Genomic DNA, 20,116 nt, shown 5'->3' on the forward strand with positions numbered 1-20,116 from the left:
GAAAGGTCGATCTGATCCCATTCTATAATTTTGTCTTAACTATACTACCGACAAAAAATAAAGGAAATGATGAAATGACAGTGAATGTGTAATTGCTCTAAATGTCCACAAAATCAATTTCGGGCGTGAAGTTCAATATCTTGGGTATCCACCATATTTGGCGACACATACACGACACCTTGATGGCATACTGTTGATTAACCTCCGGATGTTTGCCCGAGGTATTGCCCGCCATTCCGCCTGAAGAGCTACCCCAAGGTGGGCCAGATTGACGGGTGTGGGGTCCTCCGGCCGAGAACGTCCCACAGATGCTCAATTGGGGATTTGTCTGGGAACTTAGAGGGTCAGTCCAAAGTCTGTATACCCTCTCGTCGGAGTTAAGGGGTGACAACTTGGGCACGATGTGGTCTGGCATTATCATCTTGGAATTCAAACTTCCTGCCGATAATTCTAGCCAGTGGAGCCACGACAGGACAGAAAATTTCGTCAACATATCGCTGACCAGTCAAGTCTCGATTAACGATGACCAGATCCGATCGCCTGTCATGTGTAAAAACGCCCCATACCATGGCACTACCGCCCCCATACTGATCATGGTCAATAATTGCCGCTCTGGAATACCGCTCACCGCTACGATGCCAACAACGTTTTCTGCCATCTGTGAATTGGAGGCAAAACCTTGACTCATCCGAGAACATGGTGTAACGCCATTGGCGCAAAGCTGATGCTGCCTAGCCCTAACCAGTCTTTGGTGCCTATGGTGAGCTGTGAAGGTGACACACTTCACAGGCCGCCTTGCTTTCAGATGGGTTTGATAGAGTCGGTTCTTAACGGTAAATACTGAAATTCGTCGTCCAGTTATTGTACGGAATTCCCTATTGATAGCAGGTGCTGATTCGAACCTATTGCGTAGGGCCATTAATGTAATGAGACGATCTTGTCTAGGTGTCGTTGAGTGTGGTCTACCACGCCCAGGTCTCATTGCAGCCCCACCCGTTTGACGGTACTTGTCCCACAGGCTTGAAATTACACTTTTTGATTTACCCAACATACGGACAAGTGGCACAGTGGTGTTCCCCCTTGTTACGACGTAAATTGTAATAAAAACGCAAATTGTAATAAAAATTGACGTAAATTGTAATACGCATATTGTAATAAAAATTGACGTAAATTGTAATAATTTTAGTTGCGGTAAAATGTAATAAATATTTACGTAAATTATAATAACAGTTTTAATCACTCGTAAATACGCGGGTGTTTGTTTTTCGTTGCATTTCATACATCAAATAAGCTTGTTAGGGGGATAACTCAAGAAAGAAATGATGGATTTTGTTCAAATTTGGTACCAAGGTATATTGGCGAGATTCACCGACACAAGTGAAATGGAGTGACCTTGAGATAATTTTCAAGGTCACAGCCAAAATCTGAGGGTTTTGCCAATATAAAGATTGTTAGCGATAACCCAAGAAAGAACTGACAAATCTTTAGCCAAATGATCTAAAATGATATTCGGCCCTGATATATAATCGACGAATTACTGTCCTCTGTATCATGTCTTTTCGCGAAATATCTTTTGAGGTTTTGATATGTATAATTATACTGAGTCCAAAAAGAAACTTCACAAAATGTAATTTGAAAAATAATGAATAATGTTTCTCTGATGATACATCTATGTATCGGAAATGGGATCCCTATCTTTCGAAATGTTAGCAAAACCCACTCAAACCCATCCATTCGTCGTGCAAATGACGTTAGTGCCAAATCAGGTTTTGCACGTGCAGTCGATCACGTGATCTTCGCATCGAAGTTTTCTTCATATGCACGTGTTTGCATTGGCCTCAAGAATTGAAAAACACTTTTAAACCACAGTTCTAACGGTACTTGAAATGCCACGATTGTCAAATGTGCATCGTGAACGTGACGTTGGCATGTTGCAAGCGGAAGATCAGTTATTGACGCCGCAAGAGCAATGGGATGCAGCCGCCGTGCTGTGTATGACTTGGCGCAGGTCGTCTACAACAAACTGGCACCACTTCTGATCGCCCAAGGTCGGGTCGTCCCACGTGACGTCACGAGCAGAAGACCATTAAATCGTCCTACGCCACCTACGTGACAGATTTCTGCCGGCTACACGAACCAGGGCTGAGATGTTTAGAGGTCACAGACCATTCGAAATCGGTTGCGCCTGCCAATCTCCATTCTCGACGCCCATATCGGGTAATAATATTGACGCCGTTTCATCAACGCCAGCGTCTGCTGTGGGCCCAACGCCACCTCCGATGGACCCAGAGAGACTGGAATCGAAGTCGCCTTTAGCAATGAATCCAGGTTTACCCTCAGATTCACGGACGGCAGGCATAGAGTCTGGAGACGACGCCGCGGAACGGTATGCCCAATGTTGTGTACAGGAGGTCGACAGATTCGGGGGCGGAAGTTGCATGGTGTGGGTGCTTTCTGTGGGAACAACCGTTCCCGACTTCTGGTCATCCGTGGAAACCTCACAGTGCTGCTTTGCTCACCGCGACCAGGTGCTCACCCCTGATCTCGTTCCTTTCATGGCGGCTCATGGCCAAGGTCTACAGTTCCAGCATGATAATGCTCGGCCGCATGCCGCGATGTTGACACGAAATTTCCTTCAAAACGCTGGAATCAACGTCATGGACTGGCAATCGAGGTCCCCTGACCTTAATCCAATAGAGCACGTTTGGGATGCACTTGGGAGAAGGCTTCGTGGTCTTAGGAACCAACCTCAGTATTTGCAGGAACTTGTCGCTGCCTTGCAAGAGCAATGGCGCAGAATCCCCAACCACGTGTTCACAAGCATCAGGCAGTCGATGAGGAGACAGTGTTTGGCAGTGGTGAATGATGGGCGGCCATACACGATATTGAACTGAGAAATTTCGCATTTTTATTTTTTGTGGCTTGACATTCTGTATACCCATGTTTTGGAACGGCGGTGTAGCCTAATGGAACTGATTATGGCACTGTCAGTGTATCGAAAGTACATCACACAGATCTCAGCAATGAAATAATAACAATTTAACCATCTTACCATCTCTTGTTCTTTATAGTGCCCTGAAGTGAATGTGAAGTTTCTTTTTGAGTCAGTATATAAAGTGGGTGGGGTGGGGTGGGGTGGGTTTCTAACGGGTATATCAAATCAAATTAGACATTTGTATAGCGCTACATATCCAGAGTCCTGCTCATGTGTGCTTAGTCGAATGCTCGTTTAAAGAGGATGGTTTTTATGACAAGATCGGAAACTGTTGATATTTTCCGATTTTCTGACATTTTTAGGTAATCAATTCCAGAGTACAGCACCCGTTCTGCTAAATGATCTGTCTCCGTATGTTGTGGTTCGGACAAATGGAATAGCCTAGCTGACTAGCAATGAAATGCATCACAAATTAAGCTTCAGGAAACAAAATATGCAAGAAACATTTTTCTATGTTTGAGATTGGTAGAGGTCGGCTAGAATCAAACTTAGATATTAAACTGCACAAAAAGGCAATTTGAAACTACAATCGCTTGTTCAAATGACTCCCCCTTCGGTTTACTGAAAGAACTCGAGAAAGAAATGATGGATTTTGTTCAAATTTGGTACCAAGGTTTATTGACGAGATTTACCGACACCACTTGAATTTAGTGACCTTGAGGTCATTTTAAAGGTCACAGCGAAGGTGTAACAGTTTTGCACATGCCAAGCTTGGTAGCCGCGAACTTAGGAAAGAATTAATAGATTTTGATCCAATTTTATATCAAGGTGTATTCGCGGAAAACCCCCTACACCAATTGAAACAAAATATGCAAAAAACATGTTGTATGTTTGTGAAAGTCAAACTTAAAAAATTAAACTGCACAAAAAAGCAATTTTAAACTATAATCGCTTGTTCAAGTGACTCCCCCTTCATGTTTACCGAAAGGGCTGGTTTTGGAGACACTACCCACCCCCTTTCAGTTGACGTCATCAAAAGGATATAACTCATCCTAAAGTTTTCACTTATTCATACATGGTGTCAAGGGTTCAAACTAAATACTGAATGGTCACACAAGTGACAGCTCTCAATATTTTATATATCTGGACACAATGTTTTTGAAAATTTAAAATGAGGGTGTCCTAAAAAAAACAGTCCCCGTCTAAATGTAAATCAAGCAATCCAAATCATTGAATGTTGATGATGACGGGAAGTCATCCTATACTATGCTGAATATATTTTATATGATACTATCTGAGGGTATACCATTATCCAAGAGATAGCGCAAAAGTGCAGTGGTAAGGCGTCTGCCTATCACGCTGAAGGCCCGGTTTCGAGGAGGCACCGAGGTTCGGTTCCCGAGATGGGCACATTTGCGTAGTATCCTTGGACAAAATACTTAGATCTACACTGTCTCAGTTCACCCAGCTGTAAAATGGGTACCCGTGAGTATGTGCTGGCAATGTGAGTGTTTAGTTCATTGCGCCTAACAGGCAGCATGGCTGTACAGTCCCCAGGGAGTTGAAAAAGTATTGGAAACTACGATAGTGTCCTTTGATCGGGGATAGTAATGTACGTAGCGCCGTGAGCAGGCAATGTGCCTGGATGTGAGCGCCATATAAGCGGACTATTACTATTACTAGATACCAAATGGGAGATCGTTTTCCATTTTCTGCAAATTTGCAAGAAACATAATACCCAAATGTTGTGATGACTAATATCTCGTTAACCACTTTACCCACATGAAATTTTGGATATGACTTTGCTAATGATTCCTTCAAAATAAAATGGAAGCTTCTTTTCAAACATTCGACATCTAGAATATAGTTAGTTTGACTACTTTTTCAACGCCCCTCGTAACATACTTAAAAGAAAAGAGAACGTCTAAGGAAAAAAGCATTTCGATCTCTGAATACTTCTGAGCTATTTAAATACAAAAAGCAGAGGAATAAAGGAAATAATCTGAAAAGAATAGCCAAGGGAAACTTTTATTCTAATTTTGATAACTATTTATCACCTCAGTCTACTCAATCAGGTGTTTAGTACTTCATCGGGGCCCACTCCCCTTCTTGTCACTGATGATTCTGGGATACCTTCGGTTTTTACAGATTTGGATAAAGCTCAAACATTAAATGAATATTTTGTATCTGTTTGTTACTGATGGCGGCAAGACTTTGCCACCTGTTAGCCATCGCTGTGTTAACAGTATAACAAATGTCATTAACACGTCACAATTTTATTCTGGACTCACAAAAGTCCAGAAACTCTCCGCACTGTGGGTACTTTCTGACAAGTCTTTTGACCAAATGAAACATGCAGTTGTTATGAATATATGCCAAGGATGAAAAAATGAAAAAATTTTTTTGCGAAAACTTGAGATTTAAACTCGCTCGCCCATGGGCCGGCCCATGGGCGAGAATGTTTAATTTCGCTCAGAATTCATGTTTTGGAGGTTGTAAATGAATGAGTGTATGTATATAAGCATCATGACACAAATTTCAGCTCGTTTTGTCTTAATTCGACTAAGTTAGAACGATATTAAAAACTCTTGCCCATCAAATTATATATTCTGTGAGACATGAAATGAAAAATAGTGAAAAAAAAGATTTTTCGTAATGTTGCATTGCTGTACCTTTACCCGTCGGAGAAGTTCTTCTCAAAAGATATATATTCCGTTGTTTGGAGCAGGCCTATATGACTATTACGCCCCAGTGCTGCTAAACAACTCGTAGACCTTTAGTCTGACATAGACGCAGACCTCGCATGTTCAAGTTCACATCTGATAGGGGCCGAAAAAATTGAATCCGACATGAATGCAATATATCATGGGGTTATTGTTTTCCTAAGTAAGTGGAGAGTCTTCTACAACATTGGAGACAAGTATATCGCTGTCCTTCTGATATTCCCACGAACGGAAGCTCTACCCATTTTAAGTACAATGTGCATGTTACAGAATGGTAGGGAATAGTCTTTAGACGTTTCAACTTTGACCAGGATTCTCCGAACTTGTAACAGTCGTTTGAGAGATCAAAAGAGAAAGGGGTAGTGCGCGATGTATCTGACGGACGTATGTGGAGTACGTTTGAAGAATGTTACTGTATAAATACAATAATTGAAATACCAGTTATCTTTCAAAAGTACCCTCAATCTGATAGCCAGAGAGATTATTGTGAAAGATCGCAGTATTTATCTTCATAAACGGGCCAAGATAAAAGTACATGCCATTCATCCCCATATTTTATCCCTTCTATATACAAGGGACATCGTTGTTACAGGTAGGGCAAACACTTTCTTCTATAGGTATCTGCCGGTTTCACGCGACATACATGTATTCAGATTATTGAGAAAACTAGCGACGCAAGATCTCCTCCATCACATATATAATTGTATACATACCCAGTAATTAGTGATAGCGCTGAAGCAACTTATTAACATTTACGACAGACACTACCAACTGCAGTAGTACTGCCATACCTAGCATCGTATTTATTACTCTCTTACATAACGTGAAATATCACAGGGTTGTCATGGTAACGATAATTTTGCATACTTTTTATTGTCTTACTCTTTAATCTGCAATTAGAATTTAAATCAGTTTTGAGGTCAGCATGTTAAGAGAAAAGAAGTTGTAAAACGAAAAGTATTGTGATCGAATCTATTGGCCTTTGTAAAAGCAAGTTTCAAGCCACCTACATAAAAACCTGTTTTCATGATAAATATCTGCTAATCCGTGGCATGATTCCGACCATATCATGAACATGTGTTTGTGAATCATAATCAAATAGTGATGTTACAAGGCGTCCATGGTGATGTTACAAGGCGTCAGTAACACATGCAAACGCACGAGAATTGCAATACGAGCCCCTACACCAATGATTCTCCGTGACCTGGAGACACTTGTGATTGAGCGTATGTAGGGACGTAGTCTGTCATACAGACCCTTAAGCAAATATATCCAAGTCCACGCAAGTCTAGAAAATGTGGCAAGTCTTGATTTCCACAGCTTCAGGAGAATGTCTCAGGGCTCCTTTTTATTATATTTCTCTTTTTTACTATGAACTTTTTTTCTGTAAAATATGTTCATTTCAGAGACCAGTTGTTCGTCTAGTAGGGACGGGTAGAAGACAAAAGACAAAATGGATACTCGTGCAGTCATACTTTTGAATTATATGTAAGCATTCGTTCTTGTCTCGGGATTAATGTATATTTTCCAGTTTCAACCAAATGTACATTCGAAGGATATCGAAATCTAGGTTAAGCTATTTGAATCATATTTACAATTAAACACCCAAACAATGGTCTGTTGTCCAAATTGTTGGTTTTCCATATCTTGTCCCAGTCTGTATCACAGTCACAGACCGATATTATTTGCCCTTCTGTCCAGCCCTTACTGTGATATGTATACTGCAATACTGTATATGCTGCACATATACTACACAGCGTATTATGCATGTAGTCAATGCTATGCTAAGCAACGTCCACTCGTATTCAAGATTACACCTGGTTAGAGATGCAAACAAATGTGTATTCGTATGTGCATTTTAATGAAATGAGGAACCAAGCAAGCAAAATCATAATATGCATAAAAAACAAGTTGGTACACTGGGACTCGTTATCATTGGAGGAAGCTCACATTTTACTTGTATGGACGATCTATTATAAGTACGTGTTGTCTGTCTGTAGTAGACAGAACCGTTACATAGCATGTAGAGCACGGATACACTGCTCGTGCATCCCCACACTCACGTGCACGTGCTTCACAACATTCGCAGCGCGTTCACCGTTAACATCTGGCGGTGCGTGTCACTGACTGAAGACGTGAAGGGAGGCATTGACAACTTCATGATCGCATATTATCATATTTATCTAAATCATATAAATTGTTCATTTACATCACATGTGAATCTCTGTAAAAGCGCAATGTTACTGTAAACAACACAATCTTATGCACACTTATACTGATGTAAAGTATGGAGTTATGATGACTATCGACAGTAACTGTTCATGAGATCGTGCAAGGGCATTATGGGTATTTCAAACAAGTTATCTCATGACTGTAATAGTATACATTTGTCTTGACTCAGACTAATCACCACCTTGAGTTTAGTAGACTCGCACACTTCATCGAAGTGCTGTTGGCCACCTTTCTCGACGGCCCGTCCCCCATCTTAATGAGGATGCATGACCCCGCTGGTCACCCATGACGCCTCAACTTTCTTATAGAAGACCAGTTGGCGGGCCCTTCGAGCTTGTGCTGCTCGGGTCCGGTAAGATCTCCATTGATGATAAATCGTGTCAACTGACAAGTTATGCGTTCTCCTAAGGTCCTCATATAGCTTCCCGTCTCGATTACGATTTGTGAATCTTAAATCTGAATCTTATATGTGTTATTCAGAATGTTTGCATTGTTTTTCTCTCTTCAGAAACAGTTTTAAAAAGGAAGTAATAAAACTATGGCAATGCTAGAAAATAAAATTTTATATATACACATACTTCACTTTCCGAATGAAAGCATATATGAAATTATCTGCTGTGTCCATATATGAAAACAACCATAGGAATGTGCTTGATGTTTAACAAATTATGTTCTGGTCACGAGTCCTCGTTGATCATGGAGGGTCGGTTTGCTTGGCTAGTGGTTAAAGCGTTCGCTCGTGGATCCGGGTTCAATTTCCCATATTTGCATAATGTGTGAGGCCACCCCCGAGATATTGCTGGAATATTACAAAAAGCGGCGCAAACCACACTCACTCGCTCACTCGTTGATTACAGAGTAACAGCATGCTACGAGATTCCTTCTTATCGTTTATTTGCATATCTCCTTAAAGGCATTGTAACTCTTTAATCTTGCATGAAAACGCATTTAGATGATATCAGCTTTTACTGACATTATTGTAACATGCAATTTGTATGTGTCTCTGTATGGTTCATACACGGACATGAGCGACGGCAAAATAGTCGGGGCTGCATGAAATACATGGGCAGTGTCGGTTATAATGAAGTGAGTGGGTGAGTTTAGTTTTACCCGCTTTAAGCAATATTCCGGCAATATCATGGCGGGGGACACCTCAAATGGGCTTCACACATAGTAACCATTTGGGGAATCGAACCCGCGTCTTCGGCGTGACGAGTGAACGCTTTAACCACTTGGCTACCCCACAGCCCAAATAATGGCTGAACGTTTGTCAAGTTATATTTATCAATAATACCATTTGCAATGCATTACATGTACTTGACTTCATACTCATAGGCATATATGGAGAGATTATTCATATTGTACAACCCATTTCGATCGTTATTAAAAAGTCATTACTGCAAAATTTACACTAGTCTTTCATGTTAAATACCTGTCTTTGAAACACAACTTCTATTCCGAGCTGATTTGCTTTTCAGTCACTTCACGTCCCACACCCAGCGATGACACTGGCATTATGTGATTTACACCAGCCATTAATGTTAAATAGCTGTCTTTCAAACACAGAAAGTATTCCGAGCTGATTTGCTTTTCAGTCACTCCACGTCCCACGCCCAGCGATGACATTGGCATTATGTGATCTGACAACGGAAAACAAATGGAAGTTCTTGTGCTTATTTACTCTTTGAAGTGTAGCATTTCTACAACTTAACACATGCTAAATGTTACATAATAGTGGATAAAAAGAAACCTTGCTTTTTTAATTTAGTTTGTAAACTACTGACTGTTTTTTGCTATTGAACACTCACTGAGTACATGTTGTGACAACAACCATCTGTCGTCCTATATCTCATAAAGCGAGAGCGTGTAGTGAACGTCTGTGTTTGTTCGTGCTGGTCTTTCCTTTGGGAACATGAATCTAATCAATGCCCTATATGGTGTTTATGCATAAATCCATGTTGAGTCACTCACTCAACAATGCTTGGAGTTTTAAAAACTCTTGTTACCTTTGATCGCGCAGTGAATATCGAAGATATTCAGTCGCAGATGATATTGTGAAGCTAATTCATAATGCCATTCGTGTTGAACATGTAACGGATATTACTTCATACGTTTACACGCGCACCACCTCCTGTACAAACTTGACAGAGAACGGTTCTCTATGGACGGTTCTATGTTCATGATAACTGTCTCTTACAGTAATATGTAGAGTTTCAAGTAAGGGTTTAGTACTACGGAAGTGTAGTAGGGCCACGGTGAAAAAAATGTTTGGTCTCACTATCTCCTACGTAGGACTTAATATCTCCTACGTAAGGCATATTTTCTCCTACGTAGGACAAATTATCCCCTACGTAGTACTTAATATCTCGTATATACGTAGGAGATGAGCGATATATTAATAGACATTAAACTGATATGGTCGACTTAGATCCGCAGACATATATGTATATATATATCCTCAGACATATATATATATATATATATATATATATATATTACATAGATAAATAAAAACAGAATGCCTTTTTCTCCAACATGTTTCGTTCTTTACTCTTCAGGGAAATTGTAGCGGTTACAGTATGACGTCATTACATATATATTGTGACGTCACAATAGGGACAACATTCTAGAGCGACAAGGTCACAGCTTGCAATGGTTTAACATTGGTTTGAACTTGTCTATGAAGTAGTGTTATTTTAAAATTCGTTTTACTTTGTCCGAATTTTGAACTTGATAAAAAGGAAATATTGTAAATTTAACATCGTTTCCTTTCGCACAGACATCTAGATGTTCACTGAGTGGGATACATCGGGTTTCAGGACACTTTATTTGTTGTTTGTGGACACGAACCCTGGCTCTTAAATTTTCTGATTGACCAATATACTGATAATTACAGCCTGTGCATGTTATGACATATATTATGTTTTTGCAAGAGCAGTCAAAATTCTGTTTTACATAGAATTCTCCGTGTCTCGTGAAAGTTACAGAGTGTCCTTCAACAATATGTCGACACATTCCACAGTTACCTCTGTTGCATGTAGACACAGTAGGATTTGATTCTGTTTCTTTAAAATAAATTTGGCTTTTGTTAGTATCTTTTTAAGATTCTGATTTTGTCTTTTGCTATTTATTATTTTTCTAGATTTCAGCATTGATTTCAGTTTTTCATCTTGTTCTAAGATGCACATATTTGTTTTTATGTTCTGGAACACATTTGGGTTCAACGGATTATAAGTAGATACAAAAGCAATTACTTTTTCCTCATTGGTGTTTCATCGTTCCTGTCAAAAGACCTTCTCTATTAAGCTGTAAAGCTTTATTTATTCCGTCTTCAACAAGAGATTTTGGATATTCCCGTAATAGTAAAAACATCCTAAGTTTATTCAGTCTTTGATTGCGGGTGTCCTGGTTTGAAACTATTGTACATATTCTTCGTGCCAGGTTATATGGACGACATTTTTTGGTGTGGGTCGGATGACAAGATTTGAAGTTTAAATATTGTTTCGTATCTGTAGGTTTGTAGAAGATATCTGTGTCCAATTTCCGCCCCGATTTGATGACCATTGTGTCTAAGAAAGCTGTTTTAGTTTCATCTGCCTCCATAGTGAAAACAAGATTTTCGTCCATGCTATTTAATTTCTCCTCAGAAAATGGCCAAATTATGAAGGAGTCGTCTAGAAATCTTTTCCAATTTTCCATGAAATAATGGGCAACATCCTCTCCAAGTATTTGACTGATTTCATGCTTGAACTTTTCCTACAGATATCCTAAGACAAGCGTCGCATTAGTCATTTTGGTTCCCATGGCTGTTCCTTTAATCTGTTTATAGTACTTCTCGTCAAAAAAGAAAATATTGTTTTTTAAGATGAATTCAACGCTTTCCAAAATGAATGATTTTGAAATTCGCTCAGGTATGTGTTCTTCACAACGGTTTAACCAATAATCCAACGCTTTAATTCCTAGGCTATGTGGGATATTTGAATACAATTTGTTAACATCAAAAGTTACAAGTTTGCTTGTTTCATTAACGTTTTGTGGTAAGGAGGAAAGGAAATATGCATGGTGTCACGAGTAAAACTTTTAACATTTGATGAGATTGGTTTCAATAAAATATCAATGAAATTACTGAGTCTATGTGTAGCACACGCTGGGCCTGCAATTATAGGTCGGAGTTTCAAATCTCCAGGCTGTTCCATCTCAACATAGCTGCTTTTAGCACTTTCACAATGTCTTATGATCTCCTTACTTTTATGAATTTTGGGTAAGCCATAGAAATTGCTCGATTTGCAGTCAAAATGTGTTATATAATTTAATTCCTTTGATGTGAGCTCTTCTGAGTACTGACTGGTTAGGTTCTTTAATTTCCGAAGTACACTGTCTGAATCTTTTTCACTGCACGGGACATAAGTACCTTTGTCCAGGAGTAAGTCCATTGCCATGTGTTTGTAGTTCGTTGAATCCATTATCACTGTTGCTCCGCCTTTGTCAGCTTTTATTATGATGTTCGGATCATTGGCCAAAGAGTTTAAAGAATTATTGGATAACTGTTTATTTGATCCACAAAGTTATCCAAATGTTTGTTTTGTTCCTTTTTTGGCGCACCAAAATTTTTTATTTCTAACTAGGGATTCCTCCCCATTTTCACACTCGAAAAAGTATTCCTCATGTCGGAGTTTTCTGCAGAATTCAGTTAAGGTTTCTTTCACTTCATTGCAGTTACTTGATTTTGGGGTAGGTGTAAATTTGAGTAAATTTCATCTTCCGTTAAAGGGCGCCTGGACAAGTTAAATATCTTTATGTCTACTGTCTTTGGTTTTTCATTTTCCTTCTTTTCTTCACATTCCAAGTGTTGAATAAAAAAGTGTTTTCAGTGTTGTAGTATCTGTGGCTTTGTGAGGGGAATACATCAGTTTTACCTTGATTTCGCGGCACTGGATTCTGATTTGTGTATTCCTCCTGGTGTGTTTTCTGCTGGTATGGAACTCCAGACTGGAAGTGAACATTACTGTTATTTGTCATTATTCTTCCAACATATGCTAACAAAACTTAGTAAAATTAGTAATGACACAGCGTTTGTCACAAACATAGCTATTACCCCCCGCCACATGTCGATATCTGAATGTCGCAATTATCCTCTGTCTGACCCTGAAAATTATGTAAACGTTACCGAAACTGTCATCTGATGCCTTGATACAAAATGCGAACAAATTCCATCCATTAGGTTTGGAGATATCGCAAGAATACTCGCTGTGACCTTGAAAATAATCCGAAGGTCACTGAATTCGACTGGCGTCAGATACTCCCAACGCATCTTGGTACTACCTTTAAGCAAAACATATTAATTCTGTCTTGTATTTTCGCACTAAAAAGTTAGACATGTGCAAAACACTTTTCACTGTGAACTTACAATGAGCACAAGTTTCCCAATCAATTGGTGTTGGGGGAATCCCGCCAATATACCTTGCTATAAAATTGGATCAAAATTTGTAATTAATACTTTCCTGAGTTCGCGGCTACCAAGCTTGGCATGTGCAAAACTGTTACACCTTCGCTGTGACCTTAAAAATGACCTCAAGGTCACTAAATTCAAGTGGTGTCGGTAAATCTCCAATCTCCGGTCAATAAACCTTGGTACCAAATTTGAACAAAATCCATCATTTCTTTCTCGAGTTCTTTCAGTAAACAGAATGGGGAGTCATTTGAACAAGCGATTGTAGCTTTGAAATTGCTTTTTTGTGCAGTTTAATATCTAAGTTTTATTCTAGCCGACTTCTACCAATCTCAAACATAGCATTTTTTGTTTCCTGAAGATTGTGATGCATTTTATTGCAGATTTTACGTTTTTGGGGAGTACCAAGCCAAGTTACAAAGTCTCACAAAATGGGGATCGTGAGGCTGCAACATAGCAAAACCAATTTGCTTGAGGCTGACAGATAATATGTAGAAAAATAAATTATAAAAACAGCAGCATTTGTATCATATTCTTGGTGAGGCTGACTACTATTTGAACGTCCTTCGTAGTTATACCCCGTTAGAACACCCACCCACCTCTCCGACTCTACATGCATGCAAGTGTGTTAGATATACCCGTTAGAAACCCACCCCTACCCCACTTTATATGTATGCATATCAAAACCTCAAAAGATATTTGCGAAAAGACATGATACAGAGGACAGTTGATATCGATTATATATCAGGACGAATATCATTTTCGTCATTTAGCTAAGATTTGTCAATTCATTCTTGGGTTATCGCGCTAACAATCTTTATATTGGCAAAACCCTCAGATTTTGGCTGTGACCTTGAAAATTATCTCAAGGTCACTCCATTTCACTTGTGTCGGTGAATCTCGCCAATATACCTTGGTACCAAATTTGAACAAAATCCATCATTTCTTTCTTGAGTTATCCCCCTAACAAGCTTATTTGATGTATGAAATGCAACGAAAAACAAACACCCGCGTATTTACGAGTGATTAAAACTGTTATTAAAATTTACGTAAACATTTATTACATTTTACCGCAACTAAAATTATTACAATTTACGTCAATTTTTATTACAATTTACGTTTTTATTACAATTTACGTCAACTTTATTACAATTTGCTGCAAATATTACAATTTGCGTTTTTATTACAATTTACGTCGTAACACCCCTTCTATCATACCCGCAATTCTCCAATTTGTCTGTTCATTGAGATACTGCCTCGGAGGCATTTTTCAGCGTGTATTCACCTCAATTGCATTAGTGATTGTGAGTTCTCCAATACTTAGACACAGTGTGGCTTCTATGTGCACGTGCATCACGCGTTGTTAATGCAGCATGTGGAATTTCATTGTGATTGGATGTTGCGTTCAGCTGCAACGCCACGGTATTGCACACGTCCGCCTCAAAGTTAGCTGCATTCAAAGTCCTAGTTTTGTCAGTAGTGTATCATAATATTTGTTTATACTTACATAAGTGGATGTGATTTCTGGAATACTGGTATTTGCCATGAGTTCATTTTAACATTATAAGGTTTCTCCAGATGCATACGCGAGTGTGGATATGCTAGCTACGAGCACGTCCACACCACGTGAGCAGGGTGCGTCATGTGACGTCGACGTAGACAACCTGTATGCTAAACCTGATAAAAGCAGGTCTTCAAATGTTCAACAAGGTGAGGCTGATCGATTGTTTAGTTTATTATCCATGATGCAGTCATTAATAAAGGTAAATGCGTGGCACGACCTGTTCAGGTCAGAAATGGTCATCGCTAACCTGTGTTTGTTGTCAGAGACGACTAAAGGGACCCGGCCAGCACACCCGTGGACGTGGTTGATGCATCTTATGCGTGTCAACGTTTGACCGCTGCGTACCACCACTGGTCCAGAAACGATTATTTACACACTACTGAACCATAGCTGAGTGCGGGGGAGACAACCAACCAACAAACAAACCAACATATGGGAGGCACATTGAAAACTCATTGTGTGAACATCAGTTTCAGATATATAAAGAAACCCAAGAAGAAGAGACAAGATGATCCAAAGGTGTCTGAAGATGTCAACACTGGGGACGTGTATGCAAAACCCAACAAGGGTTGAAGGACATGTTATATGCGTGAAATATAACAACCAAAGACTTTTAGCTTAAAGCATCGTATCATTCCGACTCAATCATAAACATGTGGTTTTGAATGACTGTCAAATAGTTACGATACCAGGTATAAAGAAAATGTGAGGTGCAACCTGTCCCAACTGCATTCTCGAAATGTTGAATACCTTTTACGCACATTTGGTAAAAAGTATTATAATGAATGCAACATTTGATGCTCATAGCTTATACATTTGTAACTGTTACTTGTAATGCACGCAATCTGAATTTTCACTCCTTATTTTTTTGATTTGACAGAATTGTTTCTGTTTGCCATCATACTGACGAAAAAGTAATCTTGTTTTGAAAGATTATGTTATATGTTAACCAGTCCTTTCAATGTGACAACAACGAATTGTCGGACATGTAATGTACAGGAAGTTCGTATGAACGAAATCAGTGCTCGCCTATGCCCTGCTCCAATAGTCGTAAGGAACGAGCACAATGAAACCGCGAGAGCCGGGAACATTCCGAGATCCGGACGTTTGCTTTGTGAAGGTCTGTGCTTACCTATTGGGATTTGGAAACACCTGTTTGGGAATAGTTTATGAAACGTTTCTAATATATGTGTATATATACTATCCCAAAAAAGTAGGTGATATCGGACTTTGATGGCTGATGAGAGGCAACGTGTGAAAACGAGAACGGAACAAATGATGAATAACTGTTAAGGGACCATATGGAATTTTATTCCATACATTTGATAATGCCAAAAAAAACCCAAGTCAATAATGGGTTAATCCCCCTCTGTTGGCCAAACAGGCACGGGTCCGACGTGGCATACCCCTTATGAGGCGTCGCAAGTCATTTTGATGGACATTATTCCACTCTTCTTGCAATGCAGCGGCAAGTTCTTGGAGAGTAGTGGGTCGTTGTTGACGTCGCCGTAGGCGCTGTCCAAGCATGTCCCAGACATGTTCGAAAGGTCTGGACTTAAGGCTGGCCATGGTAGTCTGGTGATATTCTGCTGTTGGAGGTATTCAGTGACAATCCTAGTCCTGTGACATCGGGCATTGTCTTCTAGGAAGATGAAACGGCGGCCATGGCGTCGAGCAAATGGCACAACATGGGCTGCCAGTATGTTGTCTCGGTAGTACTGACCTGTGACACGTCCATCAACAACATGTAGTCCGTTTTTCCAGCCGCAGTGATGTAACCCCACACCATTACTGATCCCCCTCCAAAACGATCATGCCTAATGACGTTGACATGTGGAACACGAATCTGGACTCATCAGAGAACATTACATTGTTCCAACGTCGATAATCCCAGCGTTGGCGTTCTAAACACCAAAAACGTCTTGCCCTAATGTGACCATCTCTCAAGCAGGGAATGACACGAGGACGCCGTGCGTGTAATTGACCACTATGCAGTCGATTTCTGATGGTCTAGTCACTCACTCTAACACCAGCACCTGCTTGCAGTCGATCTCTAATCTGATTAGCTGTTATGAGACGATATCTTAAGGCTGTAGTACGGATAAATCTATCCTGAGCCGCAGTTGTCGCCCTTGGTCTACCTGAGCGTTGTCTGTCGTTGACAGATTGTGTGTCACGGTATCTGAACCATAATCTACTGATGACGGACTGTGAAACGTTCAAATGAGTGCCACAAGGGTCTGTGTTGTGCCGACCTGTAGCATGCCAAGGGCACGTAACCTGTCATCTTGAGAAAGTCTACGCATGAGTTCTAAAACAACCAAATTGATATTTGCTTATTCCAATTTCCTCTGTTAATGACGAGAAACGTCACATCTAACATCGTGCAAATTTCAGGTTCAACCCCCATGATCATCACAGTTACCACGTGCATATTGTGGGCATGTCAGTGCTGTGTTTGGGCGATACTTTTTACGGAAAATGATTACTCTCTAAGGGTAGATAATACTTTCCTTGATAATCATTACTAGAACAATGCATGTGAAATGGAATATCCCCTACTTTTTTTGGATAGTATATATGAACGCAGATTACAGCTTAATCCCTATTGTATGTTATCACTTCACAAGATGGTGCTGTTCAAAGTATATAACGCTTGACATGTCATGGTCTCCTAATGACATGGTGTCGTCTCAGGACGCCGACCTTTCGATTTTCCACTAGTCTCAGGACGCCGACCTGCGGTTTCCTTTGAAGGTTAGGTTCTGATTATGCGTAATTAGGGTTGCGGATAATCTACTCTAGATGTTTTGATTAGGTGAACTCGTCGCACTCGGTAAACATATCGCAGTGGAACGATATGGAACCACCACAACTCAGATGGGATAAGAACCAACCACCACCTGGAAGGGTGGCATTTACGTCTGAAGAGATACGTCGGCAAGGCCCACCCAAACATCTTCGAGATCGTGCCGTTCCTGTCACGAGAACAGACGAACACGGAAAACAATCTGGTCCAGTACGCTGCTGGCCAGAAGCGTCCGTCCAAGAACAAGAAATACAGGGACTTGGAGCGATGACTGGAAGACATCCGTCACCAGCTCAGGCAAGGAACACTGTCTGTGAAACAGTTTGCTGATTCAGCATTCCACCTGTTGCATTTTTGGTTAAAATCTGTGGATCAATCTCTGTGAAAAAATATCTGCTATATGTATCATGCATACGCATCGGATATGCGATGTCTTTATTAAAATTGTCACGTATTTACTTATGTGAATCATTGTATAAAAATGTTAAAATCTGTCAACTGAGTTTGTTGATGAGTGCTCAAGTATGGAAATAAACTGATATAAATATAAACTGTTGTCGTCTTCTCATTAGGTGTGCTCTCGTCCGCATAATCCGGATTATCCTCTTCTAACAACTCGTTGATCCTTCATTGTCCCCGTAATCCTTTATTAATTGGCAAAATGAAACTAGACTCAGGACGCCGATATTTTTTTTCCACTCAACCGTGAAGTTTGGTCGGAAGGTCGGCGTTATGAGCCTGAACCAATGACATGACAACGTAACGCTCACTTTTATTGCTATTCATAGACCGTGTTATAAATATTTTTAAATAATGTTGTTATGTTTAAATATGTATAACGACTTTGCTTTATAATATTGTGTTGTATTTGTGATTCTTTTGTCAACATGTATTCTTAATCATGTAGCGCTATGGCTGAAATGTGCTGATGCAACACTAAGTGTTTTATGGACACATTTATAGAATGGTTCAACATGTCCATGTTTTCTGGTAAAACTTTGTTAACATAACTGCTTTCCTTTTGTGGATCCTCATTCAATAAAGGCTGATTTCCTTCTTAATGTTTCATTGAAGTTCTGTCACTGCGTTTAACTCGACAACACTGTATAGTTGACTGACTGACTGAGTTTGGTTTTACCCCGCTTTTAGCAATATTGCAGCAACATCACGGCATCACACAATGGGCTTCACACATTGTACCCATGTGGGGATTCGAACCCGGGTCTTCGGTGTGACGTACAACGCTTTAAGCACTAGGCTACCCCACCGCCCCTTGTATAGTTGAACATGAATATAGACTCACCATTCTGGTTAGAGATAGTTTATCAGAATGACACACACACAACCTTTATTATTTGCCTTCATAAAGGAAAACGACAGATAAGGGTAATTTGTAGCCGGAAAGTCACGGAACTATGGATATCAATGGACAACTTATCATTTGTATGTTGGCGAGATATGCATGCAGTGAATGCTGGAGCTGTAGTGCAATGTTGTATTGAACAGATGTTCAGTTATATCACATTGTGTATGGAGGCTGTGACAGGAAAACCCGAACTGGTGTAGTTCACTACAATGAAACCAACAAGCACCGGTTTGTGCAAATGAAAGGTTCCTATCCCATCTAAGGGATGTAACTCTGTACATCAAGTTGTAGAAAAGGTGGTATATCAGAACCTATGCGTTTGTAACAATACTACGGTCTGAATAACATTTCTGGATACACACCTAAGATTTTGCAGCTCTATTCCTCTCCAATATCGGGGTTCATAATTCAATGAACGCACATAATGGGAGTATACACCCTATATTGCTCAAAGGAGCACGCAGAGGTTTGCTTGGCAAGACAAAATGAAATGTAACTTGGGCACGACCTCGTGATATAACATCTGGTTCAGGGTATTTATCATAACTGAATACACATGGACGATGGACGAGGATGAAAGGCCATGCACAAAAGTGTCAACACAAAAAGCAACAACACATCCCTTGGTGTGGTAATACACAACTACCCCGTTCATAATGAGATCAGTAGCCTGACTATATTTCCTTTGGGTTTTAAAATCGTGTAGTTTGCAGTATCGCTGTTCTTTGACTGCGCAGAAATGTAGCGGACAAAGGGAGGTAACAGTTGCGATTTAAGATACCACATGTGCGATACATTTATGTGTTGGCCACCGGTAAGTGATGATGAAGGGCGTTCAAGATTGTAACCATCCCTGAATAAATATAGGAACGTATCAAAATCTTTTTCATATGATACGGTAGAGCGTTAGTTTGGAGCTAGTCGGAATAAACACTCGTCAAAACCTCACGTGTGATCGCGACTATACTAGTTGCTTAGTAAGCAGCACTGGGCCCCGTCTCGCATATCGCAATATACGTTAGCACGCGCAAAGGGAGC

General features: G+C 40.1%; 1 protein-coding gene across 1 annotated transcript in view; it reads left to right on the top strand.

Annotated features, from left to right (window-relative positions):
- Nucleotides 1–16,107, top strand: part of LOC124286911 (mucin-5AC-like) — a 115,657-nt gene extending 99,550 nt beyond the window's left edge. Inside the window, exons 16-17 of the mRNA XM_046723356.1 lie at nucleotides 14,918–15,049; nucleotides 15,374–16,107. Of these exons, the coding sequence (XP_046579312.1) occupies nucleotides 14,918–15,049; nucleotides 15,374–15,387 (146 nt within the window). The 3' untranslated portion in view covers nucleotides 15,388–16,107. The remainder of the gene's footprint in view (nucleotides 1–14,917; nucleotides 15,050–15,373) is intronic.
- Nucleotides 16,108–20,116: the final 4,009 nt, after the last annotated feature.

Source organism: Haliotis rubra, unplaced genomic scaffold (assembly GCF_003918875.1).
Source record: "Haliotis rubra isolate DU_JTF1 unplaced genomic scaffold, ASM391887v1 Scf396, whole genome shotgun sequence".
Lineage (NCBI taxonomy): Eukaryota > Metazoa > Mollusca > Gastropoda > Lepetellida > Haliotidae > Haliotis > Haliotis rubra.